Source organism: Dermacentor albipictus, chromosome 1, assembly GCF_038994185.2.
Source record: "Dermacentor albipictus isolate Rhodes 1998 colony chromosome 1, USDA_Dalb.pri_finalv2, whole genome shotgun sequence".
Lineage (NCBI taxonomy): Eukaryota > Metazoa > Arthropoda > Arachnida > Ixodida > Ixodidae > Dermacentor > Dermacentor albipictus.
The window spans coordinates 435,698,372-435,723,089 of NC_091821.1; the positions used below are offsets into that span (position 1 = coordinate 435,698,372).

General features: G+C 47.3%; 3 protein-coding genes and 1 pseudogene across 3 annotated transcripts in view; 2 read left to right on the forward strand and 2 right to left on the reverse strand.

The window, feature by feature from the left end:
* LOC135907742 (uncharacterized) overlaps positions 1–532 on the forward strand; it is a 30,639-nt gene extending 30,107 nt beyond the window's left edge. The window contains exon 7 of the mRNA XM_065439473.1: positions 152–532. Coding sequence (XP_065295545.1) covers positions 152–532 — 381 coding nt within the window. The remainder of the gene's footprint in view (positions 1–151) is intronic.
* A 15,189-nt stretch (positions 533–15,721) lies between these two features.
* Positions 15,722–16,666, reverse strand: LOC135907731 (organic cation/carnitine transporter 2-like). The gene has a single exon (XM_065439470.1). It carries the CDS (start codon positions 16,664–16,666, stop codon positions 15,722–15,724), a length of 945 nt encoding a protein of 314 aa, XP_065295542.1.
* A 207-nt stretch (positions 16,667–16,873) lies between these two features.
* On the reverse strand, positions 16,874–17,722 carry LOC135907724 (solute carrier family 22 member 6-like). Its single transcript, XM_065439455.1, has one exon. The coding sequence runs from the start codon at positions 17,720–17,722 to the stop codon at positions 16,874–16,876; it is 849 nt and encodes a 282-aa protein (XP_065295527.1).
* Positions 17,723–17,816: 94 nt separating this feature from the next.
* Positions 17,817–24,718, forward strand: part of LOC135907719 (uncharacterized) — a 31,835-nt pseudogene continuing 24,933 nt past the window's right edge.

Sequence of the window (24,718 nt, forward strand, 5' to 3'; positions counted from 1 at the left end):
GGAGAAAACATGGGACAACACAGCACATGGTTCACTAATGCGGCTCACAGATCCCCGTCTTATTTCGATGTCAACCGCGGTTGACTTGCCTGTCTTTGTTGTAAAATAACGGCACCGCTGTTGCGGTGCTACACACTGGTCACTCGTGCAGGGCCTGCTCGAGTTTCGAATGTCTCGCGTGCAAATGCTGTGGAGCGAAATGTTCACGAACATGGCCCGGGTGAAGAAGCGCTTCACGCTGCACGACTTCTTCATCACGGACACGTCGCTGGAGCACATAATCCTGAGCGTGAAGCGGAAGGAGGCCAGCGAGGCAGCAGCTAAGGCGGTCAAGGCAAAGGCGCACCACAAGTCGAAGATCGCCTCTACGCTTGGAATTCGACTTCAGATCTGTGTAGTACACCGCGTACGAGTTCAATATGTGTTACCATCATTTCAGTACGAGCGCCGGTGCGCGTGTTCATCAGCGTTCTTTACAGAGTTCTCGGACTCTTGCGAATTCTGCGGGACCCTTTTGATCGCTCAGCTGTAAACAGTTCTCTGGCAGCAGCGTGAAGCGCGCCGGTGTCGCCAGTGTCGATTAGCTGAATCGAATTCTGGAGTTTCGCGTGCAAAAACCACGAGTTGATTACGAGGCAACGCCGTAGTGGAGGACTCGGGGTTAATTTTGACCGCCAGGGAATTAGTAACCTGCCCCAATGCATGGGACGCGGGCGCTATGGCATTTCGCTCCCGTCGAAATGCGGCCGCCGTAGACGGGATTTGATCCCGCGACTGGGTGCTTAGCAGCGCGTTACCACAGCCGCTAAGCCACCGTGACGGGTGTTGATAAAGCGACGTGAAGAAGCCATGTCAGCTTCAGCAGCTTCGGGCCCAAGAAACATACGCAGGCGCATCACCGCTGTGTAAGCGGCGTTGAAAAGACAGGAGCGGCAGTATTTATTTTCCATTTTCTGATGGCACTACCCACAATGCGGGATCTACCAAGATTCGGGTGATAACAGAAAAAAATGCACTTCGTTTTGACAAAGAAAGAGCAGAAAAAATTTGGTAATGAAAGGGGCAAGTCAAATGACTAGAAAGTAACAATGTGATAACAATTCAACAGAACTGCCTTCAAATAATGAAATCCTGAGAACTGCTGAGCCCTCATCCCTGCGACAGCTTTTCATTGTTTCCCAAAAGTTGCATAGGTAGGTTGTGAGACGGAATACATGCTATCCAAAGATTAAGCAAAAAAGCCCCGCCCGTGTAGTTTTAGATATTACCCTCAGGCTGAAACACTCATCAAGAATAGGAAAGTCCTTGTCTGTCTTCCTTAGTCCTTTGTTTCTTTACAGTTCAGATGTTCAAAAGAGCTATGTACAAACCAGATAAGCTAAATGCTATTCCAGCATGGTTTCTTCGCTGGCGCGCCATCACAGCAGTGCCATTGCATCCGAACACATCCAAGGGTAGCGGACTCGCCCAGTCATGAAAAGGGCGACTTCTTTTCTACTTGCAACATGATTGGTGCACTGGAAATGGCGATGACCAGTTTCCTGCAATTAACGTACTTGGTACAGCAAGAGTAAAAAATATATGCACTTCCAATGCTCATGCTGGAATCACTGATAAGGGAAGCTTAAGTAAAGCACAATTTGGTGATGACAGGCGGGTACACAAAAAAGTGCGACACGTAGCGAGCAACATTTTAACGGATTCCGTTTTACCTCTTCTGCCGGAGTGGGACAGTTCTGAAGCATTGGCTAAGAATAGGCACACCCCCACTACAGCGCATGCCGAATGACCACATCAAAGAAAGTAAATTGCGGAATTCTTGAAATATAATTAGCCATTCTATCACCAGATCCGTGTGTTGTAGATATGCCCGTGAGCCAACATTACATGTCCAGGTTTTATGTAGGGAGCTTTTATTTTAATACGCAGAACAGAACTGGACACACATTTTCGGCACTCAATTATTATATATATACATATATATATATATATATATATATATTGTTACGCGCGAAGGAGACTGTTTATAACCTCTACAGATGAAGGGACTGTTTACTTTAGGTCGCGAAGGTGAGCGCAAGAGCGGCCAGCTGGTTGATCAACTCGGCGTCGTTCCCTTCTTCCTTCCTCTACTCGGGACCGCAAGCACGTTCACCGGTCTTCGTTTTCTTCATGCGTAATATTCCCCTCTTCACAGACGAAGCCCGCCGGGCGAGTTAATCCATTTGCCTTGAAGTGAACAATTTCAAGCGGGCGACATGGACCACTTGTGTCTTGGCAGCTCTTCTACCACTCGCCGGGAGGCGAGCTATGTTATGTGCGACTTCCGTGAGTCTGTTAACAATAACAAAGGGTCCATCGTAGGTGACCAAAAGCTTTTGGCATAACCCGCGTTTCCGTACTGGGGTCCACAAGCAGACTAAATCACCAGGGCGATAGGTTACCGGACGGTGGCGAATGTCGTAGCGTTCTTTTGATCTGTCTTGCGATGCCAAAGTGCGCAAACGAGCAATACGACGAGCTTCTTCGGCAAGGCAGAGAGTCTCGGCGACAGTGGGATTTTCATGACTACAGAAAGAAAAAACAGCGTCATTATGTACCGGGGTGGCCGTGCGTACAGCAGGAAGAAAGGGCTATAGCCGGTAGTCTCGTGCTTGGCGGTGTTGAACGCGTACGTGATAAAAGGCAGTACGTCATCCCAGTCCTTGTGGTCGGATGAAACATACATAGATAGCATGTTTACGATTGTTCGGTTGGTGCGCTCCGTAAGCCCATTCGTTTGTGGATGGTATGGTGCCGAGTGACGCAAGTGGGATCCACACAAACGAAGCAGCTCCTCTACCCCTTACAAAAATGACTTTAGACTGTCTATAGAAAGTCTGTAGACTTCTTATAGACGACCTTTCCTTTCTATAGATTTGGACTTTTGTTGATACAAAGTCTGTAGACTGTCTATAGACGAAAGTAGATAAAGTTTCTATTTCTTTTTGTCTATACGCAGTCTATAGACGGTCTATAGAAAAAAGTCGATAAGGTGTTTGCTCTTTTTTGCCTACTTCCCCTCTATGGACTACCTATAGACGAAAGTCGATACAGCTTCTATCTATTTTTGTCCATACTTTGTCTATAGACTTTCTATAGACGAAAGTCGATAAGGTTTCTATTTCATTTGTCTACTCGCAGTCTATAGACAGTTTATAGAAAAAGTCGATAAGGAGTTTGTTTCTTTATTGTATCCTTCCCCTCTATGGACTACCTATAGACGAAAGTGGATTACGGTCTCTATCTATTTTTGTCCATACTTTGTGTATAAAATTAAATTAAATTATGGGGTTTTACGTGCCAAAACCACTTTCTGATTATGAGGCACGCCGTAGTGGAGGATTCCGGAAATTTCGATCACCTGGGGTTCTTTAACGTGCACCTAAATCTAAGTACACCGGTGTTTTCGCGTTTCGCCCCCATCGAAATGCGGCCGCCGTGGCCGGGATTCGATCCCGCGACCTCGTGCTCAGCAGCCTAACACCATAGCCACTGAGCAACCACGGCGGGTATACTTTGTCTATAGACTTTCTATAAACGAAAGTCGATAAGGTTTCTATTTCTTTTTGTCTACTCGCAGTCTATAGACAGTCTATAGAAAAAGGTCGATAAGGTGTTTTTTTTTGTATCCTTCTCCTCTATGGACTACCTATAGACGAAAGTGGCTACGGTCTCTATCTATTTTTGTCCATACTTTGTCTACAGACTTTCTAAAGACGAAAGTCGATAAGGTTTCTATTTGTTTTCGTCTACTCGTAGATTATGGACGGTCTATAGGAAAAAGTCGATAAGGAGTTTGTTTCTTTTCTGTCTACTTTCCCTCTATGGACTACCTATAGACGAAAGTGGGTACATGTCTCTGTCTATTTTTGTCCATATACTCTGTCTATAGACTTTGTATAGACGAAAGTCAATAAGGTTTTTATTTCTTTTTGTCTACGCGCAGTCTATAGACGGTCTATAGAAAAAATTCCGTAAAGTGTTTGTTTCTTTTTTGTCTGCTTCCCCTCTATATGGACTACCTATAGACGAAAGCCGATACAGTCTCTATTTATTTTTGTCCATACTCTGTCTATAGACTCTCTATATTAGACAGTTAATAATAATAGTCGGCTAAGGTTTCTATTTCTTTTTCTCTCCTTGTGTATTGAATGTCTATATAAGAAAGTCGATAATATGTAATGCCGAGTTCCCATACTCCCCGCCCTCTGCGAAGGCGATGATATGGCACTGGTTCATGCGCGACCGGCACCGCGTGCAACCCCGGCGCGGCGGGCAAACCGTGCAGACTGCTAGTCGTCATTCGGTGCAGCTGCACCGAACGAGGATCGCGGCGGAACAGGCAACGTCCGAGTCACAAAGGTCTTCCAGGCACTCGAAGGCCCTAAACCTGGCTGCTTCCCGGACGTACACTTCGCGAGACCAGCTGGTGAAGGTGAGATGGTGATGATGTGGCAAAGGTGGCGAATAAGTCGCGAAAGCCGGCAGACCAGGTGGTGAATTCACCACCTGGTCTGCCTCTGAGTTGTCGTGGTATTGCATGTCTATAGATTAACAATAGACAAACATCGTTAATCTGGGCCCAACCCGTGTACGATGTAACCAAGCGCAGGTACCGGTGGATAATACGTAGCTGCGTTTGATATAAGCCACTGAAGTTGTATACTGCTGAGATTGCTGTAGAGCCTATTTGTAGACATTAGTATACACATAGTGTATACCTCCGCATTTGTTGACCACATGATATGATCTACGTAGTCGGTCTCCGCAATCCCAAGACAGTCTTCACAGTTGTCGCATCACTTTTGCGGCAGTAGAATAAAGAAAGCAAAACGCCGATCCAATTGTTATAATAGTTGTTATGAACGCCAGCTTCAGCTACAAGTGGATTCCAAACAGGCATCGAGCTAACAGCAAGGACACTCGTAATGTTTGTAGCTGACAACGCGCACTTTGTGAATGTGCGATGAACCGATGTCGCGCATGTGGTGTTCGCGTTGTGTGTCGTCCGATTCTCGGATACTTTTCACATTTTCTTCATACCTCGGCTGCGTCACTAACATAGGGTGGTTTTTTGTTGACTGATATCCTGCACTATAAACCCATCAAAGTTTCTCATTCACTTAAAATAGGTGCCAAATCATTAGAGCCCACCCAGTATTTCGCCGGCGGTATGCCTGGGCAGCCACGCATATGAGTACCTCAATGCTGTACTGATTGCTTTGACCTATCACCGGAACAGAAAATTAGCACTAACATACGTGCGGGCATCACATTTGGTGGTACGCTGGAAGATATGCTACAAGTACGCTGTATTACTAATCGACGCAGGCAATAATGCGTCTGAAACGTTTGAAGGGCCCTGTAATGGCTTTTACAAACAGCGCATTCAAGTTAGCGTTCCAGTCTCATACGATAGCCCACAGCGTTTGTCATACAACCTGCCAGCGCATTTCCTTCGTCCACGAAAAAAGATGAATAATGGTGATAAAGATGAATAAGCCACCCGTTCCGGCGACATGGCGCGCAGAGAGAGAGCGAAAAAAAAAATGAAGGAGGAAAAGGCGCTCACACTCCTCCGAGCGCGCGCGCCATCGCGCGCGGAGCTCCTGCGCATGATCGGAGATCTTGCGCATGCGCGGCGGTGCGCCATCTCAACGAGCGCGCCGGGCACGTCAACGGTTGTACCGGTGTGCGGTGTCCGCCTGAACGTTGGTGTCTGTGTATGCGTGTCATCTTTGTGGCATCACACGTCAACTACACTGAACGGTAAGCTTTAGCAAAGATGTTTTGTGTCAATAGCTCATGATTATGTGAGCGCATTTCGTAGCGCGAAGCGGCTGCATGTAGCGCAGGCGACTCGGGTATAGTGTCGTTTTGTCGTTGACATGGTTTCATAACGCGCTTTTGTTCTCGCTTCTACTATACGGAATGTTTTACGGCGAGCGATTGCTCGGGGTTGTTGATTTTCGCATAATAGTTTGGGTGCGTAAAGAAGGAAGCTACACCATGTTTTAACTTGATATTGAGCTACCACTAAGCGGATTGTGTATGTTGGGCAGCCAGTGCGGTAGATCTCATTTCGTGGCGCTTGATCCGGCCGCGATGAATGCTGCGCCGCATGTGTAGTGAAATTCTCGTGACACGCTTTACGTATATATCTCGAAATTGTGTTAGCATCAAGAATGTTCTGACAGACACGTATAGTTAAATAACTGCTAACGTACTCGGATGAAAGGCCGTGTTTGCGGGGCATGCATCAGCAGTGTGTGCACTGCCGTTTTCGCATTGTTTAAAAAAAAGCAGTATTTTTAAGGTTTCTGGCAACCAATCTAAATAATTTTGGGAAGTTACCGCAAGCAAATTACGAGACTTGAAGAAATGTCAAGCGAAAATCTCTAGATTCACCCAATCTATTTATATGCAATTACAAACGCTTTTGGAGCATGAAACCTGCGATAAGCTCAGTCACTCGCAGCTTCGCAACTTAGCCGAAAAAATTGGAGCACAATAAATTAGTCGCTCCGGGAAGCACCTTTACACGTTTCAGACTGAAGGCATTGCGTTTGACGGTAATTGGAAGATTTGTTTTTTGTCTCTTTTTTAAACAGTTTAGCAGCAGAAGTTATCTTTCGAGCTATATGAAAAGCGTTAAGCGCCTTTCGATGCTTCGGGGTTATGCAGTTTACGTGCTCTTAATCTCTATGCAGCTGCTGGCGCAGATTCGCATTGTGCCAGTCGTGCACGGTATGAAGCCCTTGTCGTGCGCAATAAGTGTTCCGGTTTTCATTACTGTTGCATGTAGTGCCGTCGTCTTGGACAGACTGCATACTATATGCGCTGTACAAAAGAAAAAAGAGCCAGATTATCAATTTGGTGGTCTTTTCTTAGTAGATAACGCACAGATTATTCAAATAATTCAGTGGACATTGCATTTGTTCTACCCTTATTAACACACCTAAGAGATCGTAACATGTTTTAGTTGATAAGTGACCTGATCAGTACGCCCCCATTCATGTGCATTCTACTGAAAGTGTGGCAAATGTATTCATCTCGAAGTATGAGAAAAGAGACCATGTAGACTGTTCTAAGCGGAAATAAATTGCAAATGTTAACGTGATTGTTCAAAACTACAGTCAGTATGCTGAGCATGTTCGATCGGCACGGGCACATTGCATTAACACCTGAAAAATGTGCACAGTCCAGCACGGTATCTTTGTTTGAACAATTATTATTATAGGAATCGTTTGGGATTCTCACATTTCTTTCATTTTTATGAGTACACTGTGTGTCACATGAACCTGTCTTGAAACGAAACGTACCGTTGCTAACACCGGCGACCATTATGGTTGTCTAACTGCTTATCATACTATAATATAACGAAACATCATAATGGTACTGATTAATATTGCCATGTAGTCTTTAGTCATAGGTAAACAAAGTTAACTAGAGGCATAAGTGGTGAGAGCAAATTATATAGAAAACTACTATTGAACCGTAAAAATAACTCATTGTGTAGTTTTCCCTCACATTTTTGCATTTGTTCTACGCGTGTCTCTGTGTCTTCCGTGCTGTACTCGTGTGGCCATCAATTACGAACTTGCCGAAGCCCTTGTCAGCTTTATTAAACAAGGGATTCAAGTCAGTTGCATCTAATACTACATGTTAAGTGACTGACGTGTTATTCGTTTTATCTAAATATTATGGACTGGCACTACTTGGCAATTATTAAACCATAGTATTTTTTATTGTACTTAAGCTGCAGGCATCATAGATTGCCAGAAAATTTTCATGAAAACAGCCAGGAAAGGCTTGGAAAAAGATCGGGAAACTTTAAATTGGCCACATAGGTATGCTGTCTTGTTACATGTCAAAGTTTCCAGAAAGTCTCTGTGTTAAATATATTTTTAAAACGTTTCACTTCATAAAAATTGAAGGAAATTGGTTCTATTTATTGAAAAAAAAAGAAAGTCAAGCAGACTGACAAGGCATTTCTTACTCAATATGTTTTTTTTTGCGTTAACTAAACGTCCTGAACCTCGATAGCCTAGAAAAAATTTTCATCTTTCAAAGCACCTTAAACAATTTACTGTTATAGAATTCATTCGAACTATACTATCAGTTCTGTTTCCTAGGAGGTGCATATCTGTCGTGCCATGACACAAAGTGCTCGTGTGGTATTTCGGGTGCTCATGTGGTATACCTAACTTGGAAACCTGTTAGCATGCCCAAGAGGCCTCATTACCTGCAAGAAATTAAGGTACCATATCAATACAATCAACCCATCTGCCATCTGTTGAAGTTATGGCCAATGACCCATTCATTTAAAAGTATGAGAAATACATTTCAATGTGTACTAAGCAAAATAAATTACAATCTTAGGCATGATACTGGGAATATTCCAGTCACGTCTTCTGAAAACATCCCTCTGCACGGGCATACTTAACTACCAGCCAAAAAAACTGTACAGACAGCCCAACTGGGTAACGTTTCCGCAATAAATATAGGGACCATTTGGGATAAGTACATTAATGCATCATATATGAACTTGTCATAAAAGGGAACATACTGTTGCTGACACGAGCAGCAGTTGTGACTGTTTAATTGTTCACCATACCATGCAATAGAACATTGCATAAAGGTACTGATTTGTATTGACAAGCAGCCGTTAGTCATAGTTAAACCGCATTAAGTATTGACTTAGATGGTTTGAGTAAATATATACAGCTGCTTAATGAACATACAAAGAATACACATCTGTTATTTTTGCCTCATATTGCTGCATGTACTTATTTGCAGCATACACCTGCAGCACCTTTGGGACTAATGACACAAAGGTCAAGGCCAGCCTGGCGACCATGCATGACAAGGAGTAGTGTAAATATTTATTCTGTTCCCATAATAGCATAAGACAAGAATTTAAGGAATTCATGTATTATATCGAGCAATAAAAACGGTTAATGCATTGCCGGTGCATTTGTTTTATTTTTTGCACTGCATGATTCAGCACTATATAAATTCTTTCTGTTTATGCAACATATATGAAAGTACAGCTGGTTCAGGAGCTTTATTAATCTACTAACGGTAATGCATAAGTGCAGATGAAAAGGAACAGGTGCACATGCATAATATCTGCACTCCATGCATTTCCATGCATTTCATATCTATAAAATGAAATGAAATACATTCAAAACGTTTTGCTACCGCATGTAATGTTTTGCTACCGCAGAAAAAAGTGTATTGGATTATAAAGTTCTGTTTTTGTAGACTGAAGTCTATAGAATGTCTATAGTATATATACATTTGTCTGTAGATATTCCATAGACTTCAGTCTACAAAAGTAGAACTGTAAGCCTATACACTTGCCCATAGACATTATGCAGACAACTGTCTACAAACATGAATTTTAATTAATCCATAGACACTCTAGACTCAGAGTTTTTATAGACTAGTCCATAAAAAGTGTATGGCCATAAGTCTATAGATGGTCTATAGACAGTCTATAGACTTAGACTTTTTATAGACTAGTCATTAAAAAGTGTATGGCCATAAGTCTACAGACAGTCTATAGACAGTGTACAGACAGTCTATAGACTCAGACTTTTTATAGACTAGTCTATAAAAAGTGTGCGGCCATAAGTCTATCGACTGTCTATAGACTAGTCTAAAGAAATGTCTATAGACAGTCTATAAACTTAGACTTTTTATAGACCAGTCTATAAAAAAAGTGCGGCCATAAATCTATAGACTGTCTATAGACCAGTCTAAAGAAATGTCTATAGACAGTCTATAGACTTCATAGACAAATGTCTATGGACTTTCTATAAAAATTTTTGTAAGGGACGACGTCCGCTGTGAATTGTCGTCCACGGTCGCTGATTATCACGCGAGGCGGACCATGTCGCAGGATCACATATTGCAGCAGGAATGTTGAAACGTCAGTGGCAGTTGCGGAGGGCACGGCCGCCGTCTCGCAGTAGCGCGAGGTAGTCGACGCAAACAACTATCCAACGATTTCCCTTGGCTGATTTTGGAAATGGACCTACGAAGTCAATGTCCACTTGTTGGAAAGGCGTGCTTGGAGGTGAGATCGGTTGCAGGAGACCAGCTGGAGCAGTAGATGGCCGTTTGTGGCGCTGACACTGCATGCAGCTGGCCACATACGTCTCAACAGACTGTCGCATTCTAGGCCAATAAACGCGCTCCTGAATCCGGTAGAGTGTCCTCGCCGAACCTAAATGGCCTGACGTAGGGTCATCGTCCATAGCACTCAGAATCGCTGTGCGAAGGCTCTCCGGTACCACTAGGAGGAAACGTGCGCCAGTGCTAGAAAAGTTCTTCTTATACAGGAGCCCATCACGTACACAGAAATGGTTTGCTGCCGTCGAGGCGGTCGCAGCCGTGAAGAGCGGTGTTAATTTATCGTCTTTTCGCTGTTCGGCTTTGAAGCAGTCGAAGTCTGGAAAACGCGGCGACACAGAAGCCACGAGGTGATCGAAGTCGTCGACGTCACAGTCTGTGCTGCTAAGTGGCATACGCGAGAGGCAGTCCGCATCAGCGTGTCGGCGACCGCTCTTATAAGAGACGGTGAAGCTGTATTCTTGCAGTTGGAGCGCCCAGCGCGCTAGGCGGCCACAAGGGTCACGAAGATTCACAAGCCAACTCAATGAGTGGTGGTCGGTGACCACTGTAAAGGGGCGTCCATACAGGTAAGAACGAAACCGCTGAACCGCAAATATTACCACGAGGCATTCTTGTTTCGTGACAGTGTAATTCTACTCGGGCCTTCTTAATGAGCGGCTTGCATATGCGATCACGTGTTCGCGGTCACCGTAGCGTCGAACTAGGAAGGCGCCAATACCTATGCCACTGGCATCCGGTATGGAGTTCCGTCGGAGCTGAAGGACTGAAGTGTTGAAGAACCGGTCGTGACGTCAGCAGAAACTCCAACTGACGAAAAGAAGAGTCACACTCCGGAGACCACTCAAAGGGGGTGTCTTTTCGTAGCAGGCATGTCAGCGGATACGCGACGTCGGCGAATTTAGGAATAAATCGGCGGAAGTAGGAACAAAGACCCAGAAAACTACGGAGCTCCTTGATAGAGCGCGGTGCACTGAACGCTTCAACGGCTGCTGTTTTCTGGGAATCAGGGCGAATGCCATCCTTGTCGACGAGGTGCCCAAGCACAATCGGTGCTTGGGCACCTCGTCAGTTGGCGTTCACCGAAGTGGCATTTCTTAGAGTTTAAAACTAGACCAGCGTTTCTGATGCAGTTCAGGACAATATCCAGACGCGAGTTGTGTTCGCTGAAGGTGCGGCCAAATATGACGACGTCGTCGAGGTAGCACATGCAGATATTCCACTTCAAGCCGCGCAGAACGGCGTCCATAAATCTCTCGAAAGTTGCGGGTGCGTTGCACAATCCAAATGGCATCACATTAAATTCGAGGAGCCCGTCAGGGGTTACAAAGGCAGTCTTCTCCTTGTCGTCATGATGCATCGGAATTTGCCAATAGACACATCTTAAATATACTGAGGAAAAGTAAGAGGCGGAATGAAGGCAGTCTATTGCGTCATCAATACGTGGGAGTGGGCACACGTCCTTTTTTATATAGCATTCAAACGGCGATAGTCGACGCAAAATCTCCAAGATCCATCTTTTTTTTAAACAAGAATCACTGAAGTTGCCCACGGACTCGCTGACTCTTGTACGACTCCCTTTTTCATCATTTCGTGCACTTGTTCGTTGATAAGCTGGCGCTCTGATGGTGAAACACGATAGGGCTTTTGTCTAATCGGATTTTCCGAATCCGTGTTGATAGTATGGCACGTTCGAGACCCAGGGATTGCAGGTATTTTGTCCTTCTGCGCAAAATAAAATACTGAAACCTGCTTCGAAAGCACACCCACTAACGTTCGGCGTTCACTCGTGCTGAGCGATTTATTTACCATCGACAAAAGGGCTGTTTCCGAACTGTGGCCATCAGGTTCTTCCGGCACATCTGTAAGTTCAGCCACTGATAAGGACGCGTGTTCTCTGGCGGAGGCTAATTTCATGCCGTCTGGTAGTACAACGGGCTCCTTAGAACAATTTGATGTACATAAGCCAGTGCGTCCGTCTTTGATCGACACCACACAATGTGGCACCGACACATTCTTCTTGACATAGTTAAAGTGCATCGGTTCTATGGTGGCTTCGAAGCTGTCGGAATCGGCGCCGCAACAGACAACGGGAACGCAAACGGTAGATGATGCAGGTATGACAGTATCACCACAAACACACAGTGTAGTTTCGCGATCTACAGGGTTCTCCAGGAGTCCTGATGGAATCCTACCACATACGAATACCTCCCCTGTGCGGCAGTCGACAGTACCACCACACTCCCACAAGAAGTCCATGCCGAGAATAACATCATGGGTCGACCGAGGAATAATTACAAACTCTGTAGTAATAACATGGCATCCCAAAAACACATCAGCACTACACACCCCAATAGGTCGCAACGGCTCGCCACTCACTCCACAGAACTTTGAATCGTCGTCCCATTTAAACCAAACCTTTCGCCCTAACACGTGTTTAAAAGATACACTCATAACCGAAATTGTTGCGCCTGTGTGCACCAGAGCCATCACAGGGACATTATCTACAAGAACGTGCACTTTGTTTTTCAGCATCAACACGGGAGGTATTTCTGTCAGCAGCACGTCTCTAGCGACCTCACCTCCATCGGCCGCGCTAGCTAGTTTTCCGGTGACGAAGGGGACGTGGTGCGACGCAGCGGTGAGGGAGAACGGGGTGCACGACGTTGCGGTGGGGGTGCCAAACTCCTGTCAGTTGCCGGGGAGCGATTCCGGGAGCTTCTCGGCCAATACTCGTTGCCAGATGACACGTGTGCTGGCCACGGGGCACCGTGTGGCCGTTCGGAGGGCCGAGAAAACTCTGAGGGCTGGCCATACCACGTTGTCATACGCTGGTTACAAAACCGCGATATATGACCAGGGACACCGCAGGAATAACACACCGGGAGAGGTCGAAACCTTGGTTGTTCCTCGATGAAGCGGATATTATCATTTTCCCGCGTGTAGTGGGTTGGTTCATGGCGTGTGTCACGACAATACATCGGGCGTCGAGCAGGCGTGCGCTAAGCGCGTTGGTCATAGCGCGGAGTCGGAGGGCGTGTTGTCATCCTCGAATGTGGGGCTGCGCTGTACTCTACGGCCGCTGCGGTAACGATCGGTTGCCAAGGGGCCGAATGTGGCGCCGTCATAGCCTCACGTGACGTGTACACAGCATGGTGGTCAGCAGTTGAATGCAACAACTCTTCGCGGCGGGAAAGTTCCTCGCGGACACTCTGTCGGATAGTCGAAGGAAGGTCAAGGCAAGGACTCGTATCCACACTGGCAACCGTCGTAACGTTTGCCAACCGACCAAACTTTGGCGCAACACGGCACATCTTGAGCGTTTCAAAAGTTCTGCAGTGTGGGATGACGTCGGACACAGAACTGAGGCTCTCCTTTCCAATTAGAAAATTGTACACATCCTCAGCCACTCCTTTCAGCAAATGTCCGACTTTATCTTCTTCCGACATGCGAGCACTGACCACCTTGCACAGCTTTAATACTTCTTCGATATATGTGTGCATGTCTCACCTGGTAGCTGCGCCCGTTGCGACAGTGCCTGCTCCGCACGCTTCTTTTTTGCGACTGAGTCCCCAAAACACGCCTTTAACTCGTCAACAAAATGTTCCCACGTCGTAAGCGCGTCCTCGTGGTTCTCGTACCACACGAAGGCGGTATCGGTCAGGGAAAACACCACATTGGTGAGCTGAGCGGTTGCATCCCACCCGTTGGACTTGCTCATTCGTTTGTAGTGGACGAGCCGCTCGTCGGCATCTTCCCCCGCTTTGCCTCCGAAGGTGGGTGGAACTCGGTAGTATGGCAGTGGACTGCTAGGCGCTGCCCTCGGAGCGGCTCCTTCTTCCGGCATGTCGAAGATGGTCACGGCTGATGGCGGGAGGCCGGCAAGTCGACGGCTTCGACGAAGCTGCGGCAGTGATGGTTCCGTTGTTGTGAGCGGTACCCCGCACCTCCACCACTTTGTTACGCGCGAAGGAGACCGTTTGTAACCCTTACGGATGAAGGGGACCGTTTACTTTAAGTCGCGATGGTGAGCGCAAGAGCGGTCAGCTGGTTAATCAACTCAGCGTCGTCCTCTTCTTCCTTCCTCCACTCGGGACCGCCAGCACGTTCACTGGTCTTCGTTTTCTTCATGCGTAGCAATATATATACTGAAACATATTGGACGAGACTCCTCGCCGCGGCAACCATCTTTCGATGTGAATGATATGCAAAAAAAAAAGAAATGCTCGTGTATCACGCATTGCACGTTATAAAGTGTTACGCCTAATCATGGCCATGGGTACTAATTCAACGTTTACTACGAAGCAAACCTACGCATTCATCAGCGCCTATCGAGAAATCCACGCAGCGTTGACGCCGCCTGTTGACAGGTCAAAAAAACGATCCCACCATCTGAACCTCATAACCTGAACTAATTGGTGAAAAGGACCAACATCGAATGCTACCGTGGGAACAGCTTTGCCTTCGGATTCCGATGTAGCTAAATATGCGGGGGGGGCGAAGGTACAACATCGGAGGCGGAGCTCGGCGGAATGGTGCGATATCATGGGCGCGATACTGCTACCAATTCGACGATTGTGGTTGGCCGCGACGCAGTCATCAGATACCCAACTACAGTCACCTAGGGAAGAGGAAGGTATTAAAACGAAGACCTTTCGTACAATGAGAGGTGCTGATGTGTTCTGATAATTCGGACGTTTAATATGCTCCTGCATGGAGTGGCGGGCTCCCGTATCTGGAGCCAGCGTAAATGATGTAAAATAAATCTTTTTCTTCATGCCTGCTGATGGACCTGGTCCAAACGTCACCTGGAGCCGCAACAGGAACCCGACGTGGCGAAAAATATGGTGGCACGTTATACCCAAGAACATTATTTTTTTTAATACTTCCGAACTGCAGCAGCAGCGGCACCTATAACGGCTTTAAGAAGAATTTATGGGTAATCGCGCTTACAGTTGCAAGACAGTCATGTATATTTTACGTGTTATAAATACGTCATAAATATTTTTGAGCAAGGTTACGCGTGCTCTTCCAATCGGCAACACCATTCACGAGTGCACGTACACAGGTGTCACAAAGTCGTACCATACGAAGCGCCTTGTTCAGTTTGCCATTGCACTACTTTCTCCGAATAGAGAACGAGTGACAGCACGGCGCGAAATCCTGGCGCTTCGCTTACGTGGATATTTAGGTCTAAGAAAAATAAAAAAAGTATAGGAGAAAATGGTTTCTGGCAGTATAAATGGAATGGCATCGTCGCGAACGCGAGGCAGGCCGAGGTACAACGTAGAAAACTGCAATGGGCTGGGACATTCAAACAGACACTTCAAGTGACCCGGCCGTCCTTGCAAGTTCAAACCGTTGCAGCAACGTAACAAGACAAAGTTCTACAAAGCTAATATACAAGAAATACTCCATTTGAACGTCTAGTAACGCGAAAGTGCGTGACAAACTGTGGCAAAATTGTGAACTCCTAGATGCCACAGAAACGATGCCGTAGTGTACAAGCGATATGTATCTCACGTGCGCGCAGAAAGTTCTAGTATGTCTTTTCGGGAGTTGTTCCTATTGGTAAGTCGCTTGATGTTGCTCTGTCCTTCGTGAAGGGGGTGCCCCGGCGCTTCACGGGCTCCCTTGGCATACGCACCAGTGTCACTTGCATGGCGCGCTTCCTATCATCGCTTGTCGCGAGGCCGGAGCTCTTCCTGGGCGCTAATTGGTATTGCTGCCCAACGTCAATGTGGCAGGGCACAAGTTCGGCGCCCACCACAAAAAGTGACATGAAGGCGGCAGCAATGGCAAGCTGCAACGTTGTACGGCGGCCACCAAGCAGCGCTGGACTCATCTGGGCCAAGGTATCACCCAAGCGGCTGAAGGCGATACCCACGGAGATACTAAGGCAGCGGGTCATGACCGGGTACGCGACGACGGATAGGATGATATAGAACGTAAAACAGGTTGTTCCAGTTGCGCGCATTATAATTACGAGCGAATCACGCAACGCAGTCTGCTCCCGTAGGTCAGTGGCCAGGATCGTCAGTGTTACGGCAAAGACGAGTGCGGAGGTGCTCACGGTGTTCCTGTAGCCGAAGGTAGAAATGAACGGCGACGAGACCACGGGCACAATGAAGGCCACGATGAAACTCAACGCGGTTGTGGTTTCCCCGACGGGAACACCGTCGTTAACGATGAAGGCGTCGAAGGCGTAGCTTATCGCAGCCCGCATATAGCACATGGTAATGGTGCAAGCTCTGAACTGTGGGCTGCAGATACCGCTGCTATTCCCAGCCTCCCGACTACGAGCCTTAATCTCCGCTGCCTGAGCTGCCATGAGATCTCGGCAGTGCTCTGGGGAGACCTTGTTTATACTTGCCGCACGCAAAGCGATGCGCTCGGCTTCTTTGACGTTGCCTGTCTCCAAAAGCCAGCTGGGTGACTCATCGATGATGTAATAAAGTAGCAGGAGAAGGCACGTTGGAACCATCAGTATGAATGAATTATGGGGTTTTACGTGCCAAAACCACATTCTGATTATGAGGCACGCCGTAGTGGAGGACTCCGGAAATTTGGACCACCTGGGGTTCTTTAACGTGCACCTAAATCTAAGTACACGGGTGTTTTCGCATTTCGCCCCCATCGAAATGCGGCCGCCGTGGCCGGGATTCGATCCCGCGACCTCGTGCTCAGCAGCCTAACACCATAGCCACTGAGCAACCACGGCGGGTGGAACCATCAGTATCAGCTGCAGCGTCGCCCATCCTGCCTTCACGAGTTGAGCGGTAAACAGCGTGATCGGTGGTAGCATCAACGCAGATAGCGCGATCATGATTACGTAATCAGGATATTTTTCAATCGGCGACACTTCATACATCAGCCCGTACACAGGTACCACGAGAGCACTCGTGGAGGCTGACACGACGGCACGCACACTCACGAAGAAGTGGAAGTCATTCGGCATGGCACTAGCAGTGCCCGATATGAGGACTACAGGTACGGTGAAGAAGAGTACCGCCTTGCGACCGACGCTGTCCGCGAGCGCTCCGACTGCGGGCAGCGTGGCTATGCTGGCAGCCGCGTACACGAGCCTCGCGACGTCGATGAGCCAGCGCCTGTCGCACACGAGGTTCCAGTGGCTGACGATGTTGTTCCCGTATTGGTCGAGGTCGAACTCCCACGATGCGCAAGGCACGATGCGAGCCGTATGGCCACCGTCCGGAGGATCGCGCATTGTACAGTGGCTGTGCTCGCCTTTCTCGTCCACCGGTATGGCCAGCTGTTTCCACTCGTCCACGCTGAGGTTCTTCATGGAATCGGGCCGCCTGCACCAGTGATCCATTACGCCAGCTGTTAGCTTGAAACTGTCGTAGTGCAGCCCGTAGTTGTACAATGCGATGATTGCGCCGAATATGTGTAGCATTTGGTAGGCGCCGTAGCCATACGGCACCTGATACCCCAACCGCTTCGGCACTGGCTTCACCAGGGCCGATTCGCCGGGCACAGATGGTGGAGTCGTGGCCCGTCGGTCTTGGTGTGCGGCCATCCTTGAAGCTTGCTTCTTCTTCTATTGTCACCGCATGCGCGCAAGCTAATATGCTCGAGCAAGGGCGTGTAGCGCGTGCCATGGATGAGCCGAAATGAACGAGGTACGTGCATATTAAAAAAATGAGGAAGCTACTGTAGGCTAAGTTCCCACACTTACTTCAAAATAATTGCATTTACACTACAAAGAAATTACATCGCTATACGGCGTTCCACACGATAATATTCTTCATCAAGCGTAAACTAAAAAGTGACAGACAAAAGAGCATCCAAATGAGCATCAAAGCATCAAATTGAGCATTAAATGGGGTAATGTGCCTCTCAGCATAAGCTAAAAGGCGGAGATGAAGTGACCACCGCAAATGACGCGTTTTGATTTTGCAGAGCTGAGGACTCCTTTCTCTGTGAAAAGGGTATACTTTATAAAATCAAGGGTCTTACGGAAACCCGACTAGTCGGGGAAGATCATAGTCAATAAAACAGACGGCGCCTACCAAGGTAGAGTATATTAATATAAAAGACGTTTCGGCTGTCGCATAGGAGCCTACATCACAAGGACAGCAACCGGCGAAGTACACTCGTTTAAGTACGTGTTATCACGTGCTGCAGATATCGCGCATATACGGGAGGGGGGAGGGATATCAGTACTTCTATTAAACCTATGCGTAGAGTTACAAATGATTAAAGTTACCAAGTGCAAGCGTCAGAGCTTTTTTTATTTCGGTGGAGATCATGTACGCGTCATGCTATAGTTGATCGCGTGCCCAATTAGACGCAATATACTGTACTTTGGTGAGCGCCGTGTGCTTGATTGACACTGATGTCATTTGTTCTTTTACGCATTCGCTAAGCCTTCATATAGCAAATCAATGTCAACAGCTACATGAAAAGAACGCTAATACCAAGCTACCTCAGGGGCCGTTCCTGAGCGCAAGCAAAGTGAAAACGCTGCGAGCTAACGTCAGCTTCTTCAAGCACATCACATAAATCCCAGTTGCTAGCTGCATAAGAAAATACGCTGCGCCATTGAAAGCGTACGAGGCGATGATGCTATGCGAACAAACATAAGAAATTATCTCCAAGAAAACACTGAAGAGCATATGTAGCTTGTGCGGAACAAACTTTAACACATCAGTTTCTCAACATAGCTGTGAAAAATCATTCTGTCGTCTCTCTAACAACTGATCTGCAGGTGCGTAATAACAAACGCCTTTGTTAGTTATGGCACATCATTGTGAAAACATGATCCGTGTCAGTAGTGTCTTTAAATACATAAAAATACACGTGCAAAAATAAGCTACTGCATGCATGCAGGTAATCATTGAAGAGTGAAATTTTCGACAAAATAAAAACCTAGAGGATCGCTCTTTTGACGCTTCTTCGACGTGCTGTTACACGACTGCCCAGCTCGAATTCTCTGTTTGCCTGAGTTAAGTACAACGTTTGGTTGACTGAATATTATATAATGAAAACCACTCGAGGCGTGGAAAATACACACTAAAGTAATAGAACATTCCGACGATCGCAGGCTGCTAAGTACGAGGACACCGATGTGGTAAACGAGGACAAGCTGGCGAACGGTCTAACCAGCAACCAGCAACCACCTCAGGACGTCAAGCCAGCCTTGATGGTTTGCCGCCTACAAAAAGCGTACGGCTATACGGACACCAACGTAGTGTTGCGGGCAAGTCGTCCCGCTACTTTTCTGTACTCAGTGAGAACGATAAGGAAATTCCAGGGACTCGATTTTTTTTCGTTAGTCAGGTGATTAAAACAAAAATACACATATGCAATGGCGGCAGGTGCTACACCTCACACCGCCAATGAGGTGAGGAGTGGTGGCTGGCACTCCTAGGGCTAAGCTTTACATAAACTACACAAATACGCGAGAAGGTTTAGGGGAGGATGCCCTCTGTTGCAGCTTCTATGCGTAACTATGAAATTGTCTCTTTATTTACTTTCATATCTGTTGTCCTTGTTCTAGATTTCAATTAAACGTAATTATATTCTTTTATGCTTTTCCTGGCTTCATTGTCTGTTTACTTCGTCATTGTAACTTGTTGTACTCAGGAATTTAGCACAGCGGTCGCGTGAATACCAAGACATGGATAGTACTTTAGGAGCCCGTTTACTGTATGTCGGTGCTGTTAAAGTATTAAGGCCTTAAAAATGTTAATTTTACAGACAACAATGCATCGGTAGAAAATTGGCTGCAAGGAATCGGCTTACTTGACGTCCAGTGCTAAGCGTCAAATAAATAGCGTGTTGTTACGTTTCGCCTATGACGCGCGGTGTAGCCAGCACGGATTCAACGGACGCCGGGGCTTCGTTCAAAGCGGCGGACATTTTGGCCCGTTCGGAGCGGCCGCGTCGCATCCCCGCCGAGCGCGTCCCGGCATGTTTCAGTGCCACGTGTCTTTGTGTGTGCGTGTGTGTGTGTGTGCCCACGCTTGTCAAAGCTCGGCAGCCGGGGAGAGGAGCTCCCCCAGTGTGAAGCGAGGAGGTCTGACCGGCGCCGGCCCGGCTGATGCGTCACCTCGTTGTCTCTACATGTCTCTCAGTCCGTCCGTCGCCGCTGTCACATGGTGTCGTCCCGTGACCTTCCTTCTTGCCCGCGACGCCAAGAGTATAAGAGCAGCTGCCCCCGGACGCCAGGAGAGAGGCTCCGATTTCTTCTGTTGAGTAACACGTGCTCTCCCGTCTCTCTACTTCGGTCGACCTGACTGCCCGCTCTTTGCGATGCTAGAATAAACAAGTTGTTCTGTTAGCAGTCGCCTCATGCTTTGCTGGGACCTTCGGATGCTTCCAGTGTGCCCCAGGCCGCCAGGCCAACGCTACCCTTGGGGCTTGCGACCCATTTGCAACAACGGGCGTCAACGGTCCGGTTGCAACAACGGGTCTCAGCACTGAGGTTCCAACAGCCGGTGGCAGCGCTGAGATTCCAACAGCCGGTGCCATCGGTGCGGTTCAAACATCTGGTGGTAGCGGTGGGATTCCAACAGCCGGTGCCATCGGTGAGGTTCAACAGTGTATAAATATGCGGTACAAGAGAGCTAGAGCTAGCGTGTTATATATAACATGATGATATTTTTTTGCGTCTACAGTTTTCTGCTCAACTATAAAACAAGCAGTCGATGTTCAAAGAAATAACGAGAAACGATAAAAGTGTTCAGAGCAAGGAATAGTTATAGATGAACGTTTAGAGAACCCTTAAAGGACACTCTGTGACTGCTAAAACATAATACTAAACGAAAGTAAGTTGAAAGTTCCAGTATTACGCACGGCCCAGTGTGGCCTTCAATACTTGAAATACTCGCAACGATGCATGCACTTTCGCGTATCACACTGTTGGACTGCTGTGTTCGCCATGGTGATTACCGGCCCAATGATGCTTTTACACGACACGAAAAGCATGCCGTGCCACGCACTTTTCATTCATTTCGTTCCGAAGATGTTCAATTTAGCCCACCTGCTACACGAACACCGGATACATATGGAGTAAGAGTAGAACGCACACGTGGCACTGCGAGTATCCTGTTCTTTCAGTGTCCATGTAGTAGGGGCGCTGCACAGCACTTCTTCATGACGACATACCAACGAGCCGAAGCCGCAATCCTGATCGATTCCATTTTGTGAACACTGTCGAAAACAATGGAAAACTTGTCGTGGGGCGTTTGCGAAGAGTAGCACTAATTTTTTATCACATCCAGAAATTTCTTTAGGTTGGCATTTTGCGGTTCAAGTTGGAGTTTCGACCTGTAAGTGTATTGCTCTGAAACAGCACAATGCGCATCGGCAGAACTTTTCTTTTGCTTTTTTTTCTTTGACGGATATGATTGTTTCTCGTAAGAATAGAAGTCATAGCTCATAAGATCTCTCTGGACCGGAAAATGACCCCAGTCTGTATGTGCTGCTGAATATGCACTGATGCGTCTCAAAACGGCGAGGGTATTCTTGGTGTGCTTCCCACGAAGCGAACACTTCACCAGCACCCGCCTAGACGACGACGGGATCCGGCGCTCATAATAAAAAAAAGAAAAGAAAGGACGCTCCCTTCAGGGTGACACCAACCGGCGCCATTCTCTGAAAGCAGTAGCAGCTGTCAATGCCAGGCTCCTCAAATCGCTGCATACTGACTGTCGCGAAGAGCCCTCTAATTTATGCAAGAAGCCGACGTCAACGGCTGGCGTGGGAACAACGTTGATCCCCGATTCCCGACTGCCTAGTCATTGCTTCATTTCGAGGATGATTGCGCAACAACAGGGGTGGAGTCCAGCAAGTTAGTGCACCATCGTGAGCATAGTGCTGCGAACACTTCGACCCTTCTGATTGGCGGGGAAACAGTATAGTCGCATTCCCTCGTCTAGTGACGTAGAAAGACGACGGCTTAAAAAGTGGATTGTGGATGCTTTGTGTAGCCTGCCCAGACACTTAGTGGGATCAGACATGTAAATTGCCCCTACAGGGCGTGTGCTCCCATTTGCATGGAGCCAGTATGGAGTTGCAAATGTGCAAAATAAATCGATGCGTTTCCTTCAAGCTCCCTCTCATGCTCTCACCAACAAGGAACTCTCGGCGATTGAGACGGACGACGGCGTGAGTTCGCCTATAGCTTAGTGCGACGCCCCAGTACAGCGTAGGCCAGCTACCATGTCTTTGGCGCTCCGGCGGCGTCGACAAGCTACCCTCCGTGAGGCGCCCTACTCCGAACAACGCACCCCGGAACCGGATCTCGAATGTGTCCTCATTTGCAACATCCTGGCACAGTGGCTCCACTACTTTCAGATAGTGTCATCTTTAACTGCTCTAGAGCAAATTCTGTCACGAGTGCACCCCGAATACTCTGCATTGTTTTTTTGTATACAACTATTCTAAGCTGTTTAGGTTTTATCCGTCTGCTTTTTGTACAACCTTACGCCATGCGCGGGGCATCCAGAATTGCATGCTCAAGGTGACGGCGAACGACGCTAATATCATTTATCGCTGATGGCGATATAGGGCCTAAGCTTCACTGTGCCGTCTGGCGAGTGCTTCGGTCTCCTTGCCGTCAACGGGGCGGGAAAGACTACCACGTTTAAGATACTGACCGGAGAAATACTTCCGCATGACGGCGACGCTTTCATTGATGGATTCTCCATATTTGGCGAACTGCTTAGTTAAGGAGGCGACCGGTTCATTAGCCCATCTTGCAAGCATGGTGCACAAGGTTCCACAGACGTTATAAAGAATCCCTTCCACAGAACTTTGTGCAAACTGTTCTAAGTGATATTCTGCATATACGACGTTAAATAGTGATTTCCGTGTGTGGCAGTCGCCAGCGCAATGGGATGTAGATGGCGAGTCCGCAGAGAGCGAGAAAAAACGGTAGTGAAGTGAAAAAGAGGGAGGACATGGAGGTTATTGTGTTTGTGGAGTTTTTTCAGCGACACTGGCAGCGGAAGGGGAAGCTGTGCTGGAAAAGAGCACTTGTGTTGGAACAGAGCACCCGAACAGCTTTGTCGCTGCATCTTTTTTAGAAGAAACCGCAGGATCGGTATCTAAGATACCGCAAGACCTAACCGGTTTTGCAGCCGCTGTACTTCTAGGAGTACATTTTCTTTGTACTCCACGTTTTTCGTTTTCGTGTCGTATGTATGTTTTTTTTTCACACCAATTGTGGCCAAACGGGAATTACGAAACCTACATTGCTCTGCGGCTGAGACACCAGAAGGTTGCAGCTTTTGATGAGTCATCTCTATGTGCCTAAATTAAACTGCTCCATAGACAAACGCGGTCCCTCACTTGATTCTAGAGCGACGTGTGTCTTGACGAATTTCCGCTGGGCTGGCGACGACTCGCAGATTCATCGCTACCTGGGCGATTGTCCGCAGCGCGCGGACTTCTGGATTGGCTGACAGGCGTGGAGACGTTAGTGCTCTACATTCGACTGCATGGAATCTCGCCGACCAGCGGGTACCTCAACACGTTACTTTACATATTTCGCCTGGACGAAATCGGCGATCAACTCGTGGGAACCTACAGGTTTGCATTGCTAAGCGCTTCAATCAGCCTAGAAATTCGATCCGTCCGCTAGCTCCTCGCGATGGTTTATCGACAACAGGCAACAGATGTGGAACAGCAGCGCGTGCAATTAGGAAAGACGGCGGTAGGAAGCGGGCGTCTGCTTTCTTGTATTGCTCGGTTTCTGTCATGCAGCAATGAGATTGCGTGAGGGGAATTTAACTGTCCTAAATTTACGTTGGAAATAAAGCCAACGAAAAAACAAATAAGCAGAAGCACTAGATACAATAAAGATAGTACGACCCGCAGTGTCTCCAACTAGCTGCACACGTCCCAACCCGTATTTTCCCCGGTAAAGCAATACATCGATGTTATTTCATCCATCTACACGATCATGTCAGCCTCTAATGTGACATGATAGCAAGGAGAAACAACTGTCAACGAATTCGCAAAAACACGAGAAATAGATGAAGAAGGGTTCTAAACTTACACTGTCTATGCTATTACGCAATGGACGCCGTGGAAAATATGCGGCATGATTATTTTTTTATTTTCGTTAGCTCGAACAAATCAATAAATTAACTATAAGCGAGCAATGTGCTTCCGGTTATCATAACTGGCAGAAGAGGCTGACTGTCTAGCATACGTAACAGTAGCCGATGAAGAGCTGCTTAATTCTGGTCGCAAAGAGATAGAGAGAAATGAATTTTATCTGCATCGTGGGGTCCGGAAGGGGGGCCCTTAGTCCAGGGCTCCAATGGCCATAGCGATGTTGCGGGCCTGACGGACCAGTGCCTGCCGATATACGGGTTTCCGTTTCCTAGCAGCGCTTACCAGCTATCCAGGATTGCGATGGGAACATAGGTCGAAACTATCTACAAGTCTTGATGGTATTCATAATTTTGTTATGAAAGGCTGCGATGGCTTCCTAGTTCCTAATTAGACGTATTTGTTTTATTTGTCCTTGATGAATGCATTATTCCCTTCTCAATGAAAA